Raw genomic sequence first — 4,964 nt, 5'->3', positions numbered from 1 at the left:
GAAAAAGAGTAGAGACACTTAATGAACGAGTGAGATTAATAGAGAAAAGAAATTGAAAAGTTTAGAAGGTACGTCATTGCCACTATTTTTTTCTTTTGATGTATGCATTTCTAATTTTTATTATATTTTCTTTTAATATTGTATGTATTTTTACTTTACATTAACCTTTTGCTTTATGGATATTATTTCTTACTATTCATAAATATTTTATTCTAAAAATCATAAAATATAGTTTTTCTAGCATTCAATTTCTTTTAATTACTCGGTAATTGTTCACCAATTAAAAATTAAAATCATAATCAAATTAATAAATTCTGACTCAAGCTAACTAATTTATCGTAGTCAACCCTTTAAATTCAGTGTATGTTGTCCAAGCTTGTTACTAAGGTTTGTTTTTGGAAGTTAATTGGTGAAGAATGGATTGTTTGTTTCTAGAAAAAAAAAAAAGTAGAACAATGCCAAAACATAAATGAAGTTTGCTTTGTTTTGCTTCTTTGTTGGCAGTAAAATTGTTTTCTTTACTTCTATTTGGTTGGTGCTATATTCTGTTCTAAACCTTTTCGGTGGCACTTTCAAAAGTAACTCTTGATTATATATTAATTGGTTTTTGAAAGAAACTAAGGGGAGAACAAGCGGAAAAAGTCAAAAGTACTTCATTATAGAAAAAAACCAATTGAGTGTAAAGACAAGTGGAACCATCCATAGAGTGTAACACATATAAGAAAAGTGGTGAAGTCCATTATTTTTTTTGACAATTTAATTTGAAGTATGTCAAAAACAGGTGGTGATGGAAGTTCTGAAATTGATAGAGCTCAAAAGTTACTAATTGATGTTATAACTTAATGAGAAAACGAGAGAATCCTTTTGATATTCAGTTTGGTGAGTGATAAGTTATGAGATTTATAACCATAGATTAGTCTCATAATATCAATTTGGGGATTCTTATAACTGAAAGCTCTCACAATACAGAAAATTCAATTTTCTATTAAAACTCATGTGGATCATTTAATCAAATCCTTTCTATTGTGGTAAATGTGTCTTTATAATCTTTTTAAGTTATAAATTTACTAACGAAATCTTTCAATTTCTTGCAATTGTATGATTGTTGATTCATACACTATCATATAAATCCTTCAATCATTGCAATGGTATGGTTGTTGACTCAGACACTCTCAGAAGTCAATATCGAATAATCAAATTTCAATTTTAATTTCAAAATTGCGTTATGTACATGAACTAATTAACACAAATATAATCTATGCACACAATTGTTATAGGTGGAGGACCTGAATTCAATTAGCATAATTGAAATTTAAGTAACTGTAACTATATAGTTGCAATATGTTGCAATATCTAGAGAACTAAAATTGATATTAAACCCTATACAAATAAGCTAACTAATTATGGGAGATTAAACTTTACAAAAAAAAAAATGCAGATAAACAAAATCTCGTTCTACAACTTAGGTGGAAGTAGTAATTTCTTCCATAGAGTTAGTATTTAACTCTTCAGAAGACGTTTTGTTATCAAAGTAACTTCTTTCCAAATAGAAAGCAGGTTTTTGAGGCAAGCTAAGTTTTGAACTTTCATTTGTTAACATTGATACAACATCACACATTGTTGGTCTGTCATTTGCATATTGTGCTACACATAAGAGACCCACTTGAATGCATCTTTTCACTTCGTCAATATCAAATGACTCACTCAATGATGGATCTACTAATTGGAGAGGTTCACCTTCTTTCCATAACTCCCACGCCTATAAACATTTTAGACAAATTAGACAATGGAGAATAATATTAAGAAAAAGGAACTCTTTTACAGTAATTTCACATACATGTCCTATTAGATTAAGAGGGAGATCAACATCATATAAGCTAGTGTTTCTTCTCCCACTAACAATTTCAAGCAGCAACACTCCAAAGCTGTATACATCAGATTTTGTAGAAAAAATTCCTTCCATGGCATATTCAGGAGACATGTAACCACTACAAGAAAAAGTTATTCATCATATGACAAAAACAAACTTTATTTACATATTCTTGTGTTGGAAAGAAATAGTTTTGAAAGCTTACTAGGTTCCAATAATCCTACTAGTATTTCTCATGGATTCTTCCTGTGTAAACATTCTTGCCAATCCAAAATCAGAAATTTTAGGATTCATATTCTCATCAAGAAGTATGTTACTAGCTTTCAAGTCTCTATGAATTACTTTTAGTCTCGAGTACTTATGAAGGTAGAGTAATCCTTGAGAGATTCCTCCTATTATATTGAATCGCTTCTTCCAGTCCAATAACTTGCTTCTGTTACAATCTTCTCAATGGAAAGAAATATATATTCTGAGAATATATACTATAGTTAATGGTAACAAAGGAAAAGGACTTTCTTAAGTTGTACAAAGCATGAAACATGTTGCAAAATTAAGTTGTAATGTAATTCTCACCAAATAGATAGTAATCTAAGCTTTGGTTTGACATGAACTCATATATCAGAATCCTTTCGTCTTCATGAATACAATACCCAAGTAGTTGTACAAGATTCGTGTGCTGAAGTTCACATATAAGCACCACTTCATTTTTGAATTCTACAATTCCTTGTCTTGATGTTTTCGAAAGTCTTTTTATGGCAACCTCATGCCCAGAAGGAAGGATTCCCTAAAATGCAAACCAAAAGATTATTAGACCTTTAATAAAGAAACTTCTTAATAACACAAAAATCAATACTTGTTTCATATCACCTTATAAACAGGTCCAAATCCTCCTTGCCCTAATTTGTTTTCAGGAGAAAAATCGTCTGTTGCCGCCAATACTAATGTATAGTGAAACACATTTAGATTTTGTACCATCTTGAATTCATTGTCAACGGCATTGACATCAGAGAATCTATTTGATGTTGCTAAATCTGCCATATTATTCTCAGCCACCCCTTTTCTTTTTTTCTCTGTTTAGATTCAAATATGAATGATAAAGATTGAGATCAAATCAAGGGGTTGAGTTCAATAAAGCATCTAGATTTCAATAAATCTGTTTATTTTATATATAACTAACCTTCAAGCAGACTTTTAGTTTTCTTTATGGCAAGAGCAATTGCACAGATTATTAACAGAGCAGCTACTACTGATACAACAGTTATCCATATCCACATTTTTTTACCTGCATGAAGCATTCGGCATTTACAAACACAAGCTAAAGTTAAATATTAGTAACTTTTATGATACTTTAAAAGTTATAAACTAAATTAAAAGGGAAGTACAAGGAAGTTCTGAAATTCTGTAAGGTCAACATACCTTTGTTATGGGATTTGTTTGTAAGTACGAAAAACTTATGGCCCCCACTTGCAACAGTAGTACCTGTCGTAGAGTTCCACAGAAAGAACACACAACCAGTTCCATCATCATCATCAAAGTATGTGAATCCAAAACAAGTGCAGTTTCTCCAGCACATATCCTGACAATCACTTAGGCCATAACTCGAATTTTCTAGAAGGGTTGCCATGTTTTCATTGGGGTACCCTACCCTGCTGTCAAATACATCACCACGATGCCTACATAAGGGTATCTCCTCCCATCGTTGGCACCCTTCATCTTCGTTGTAGCCATAACACAGATCAGCCCTCGCAACATTATTATCAACTCCATTCCGATTTATCAGCTGCCCAGTTTCTAAAAGCGCCCATCTTGTATGCTCTTCATTGAAAGTGGTGATTGAGAAGTAGCTTTCGTTTTCGTTTGAGACAATCACGTAATGTGTGTCGTGCATGACTCCACCGTTTTCCAGTTTCCCACTTGCCCAACACAATTTTCCTCTTCGCTTGATGATCAATTCCCTTTCAGTGGGTTCCCATTCAAGTTCAAATGCCCCAAGACTTGGTTTTTCAGAAGTCAACCACGAAACCAGTGACCATTTATGACCACTCTTGTGATTCACACCTAACTTCATCCCAGGGAACAAATTATCAGTAGGGTAATCAAAACTTTGCCACAGCGTAGTGTTTGTTCCATTGGGGTGAAGTTGTTGCAGCACAAAGTTGCCTGTGTCCAACAAGGTGGCCACAGTGTTTTTGGAAGGTTGTGGTGAAGAATAAAGGATGATGGGTTTACTATGTTTGGATTCTATTTTCAGCACACCGGAGCGGCTTAGCAACAGCCTTGCATGCCTGTCAACAGGTTGATTTCTATTACCAACCCAAGCCGGCCAATACTCATATTTGGGGGCTAAACCTGATATGATCAAGTAACAGCAGTTGTCAAGTGTTTGAAACCCAAGGCCATAACCGTTTTCAGAACGAACCAGGCCCCAGGAACTCAGATTTTCTCCAGGCTTCAAACTGTTCTTTTGGGAGGTAACGTGGTTACAAGTGATCCACCACCAGAAGCTCAAAGCATACACAAAATTTTGAGGTTTACAACTCACCATCTTCGGTTCTCGCCCGGCAATGTAACAATATGCACCGAATGGGTTCAACATGTGGCGGTTGGCAATGACGAACTCGCTCGTGAGACGCCGCAGCGTGGAAGGAGACCTCGTGAAAAGAGCCTTAGCGTCGCCGATCCGGCCATCGTCGCACCAGCAGCGCCCCACGACGACTTCTGACAACAATCGAACAGGCTATCTCTCATGTCCAAAGCGGAAGAACATGCGAGAACGAAATGCTTCAATTTTGTCAGTTCTCTAATTCGCTCGGAAAAAAAAAAATCAGATTTGATCAAACGGTTTTGAACGGATTAGGTTTCTTTGTTAGTTCTATTTCTGATATCGTAGGGTTATTCTCTGTGCGTGTGGTCGGAAGCGGCTCTAACATGTTCGACCGCGAAACCACCTACGTGCATCGTCATTAGCACGAGATCAGCATCTTAGGGCACCGTCACCAATGTCAGCCTCCGCCACGGACCAAGACGTTGTATATGATGAAGGAGTTTTACATGTGGATGCTTGAGAGATGAAAAATAACTTTACAGGAGGAAA

The 4,964-nt window shown here is 35.2% G+C and overlaps 1 protein-coding gene across 1 annotated transcript; it reads right to left on the bottom strand.

Moving 5' to 3' along the window:
• Window positions 1-1,262: 1,262 nt before the first annotated feature.
• LOC114169224 (G-type lectin S-receptor-like serine/threonine-protein kinase CES101) lies at window positions 1,263-4,964 on the bottom strand. The gene is made up of 7 exons (XM_028054277.2): window positions 3,287-4,964; window positions 3,048-3,152; window positions 2,738-2,940; window positions 2,444-2,654; window positions 2,076-2,313; window positions 1,838-1,988; window positions 1,263-1,759 (listed from the first exon to the last, which is right to left on the bottom strand). Exons 1-7 carry the CDS (start codon window positions 4,464-4,466, stop codon window positions 1,463-1,465), a joined length of 2,385 nt encoding a protein of 794 aa, XP_027910078.1. The 5' UTR covers window positions 4,467-4,964; the 3' UTR covers window positions 1,263-1,462.

Source organism: Vigna unguiculata, chromosome 11, assembly GCF_037176805.1.
Source record: "Vigna unguiculata cultivar grain cowpea cultivar isolate G323 ecotype 2 chromosome 11, ASM3717680v1, whole genome shotgun sequence".
Lineage (NCBI taxonomy): Eukaryota > Viridiplantae > Streptophyta > Magnoliopsida > Fabales > Fabaceae > Vigna > Vigna unguiculata.
Note: the sequence above shows the minus strand (reverse complement) of the source record. Positions and strands in the feature narration are given on the sequence as shown.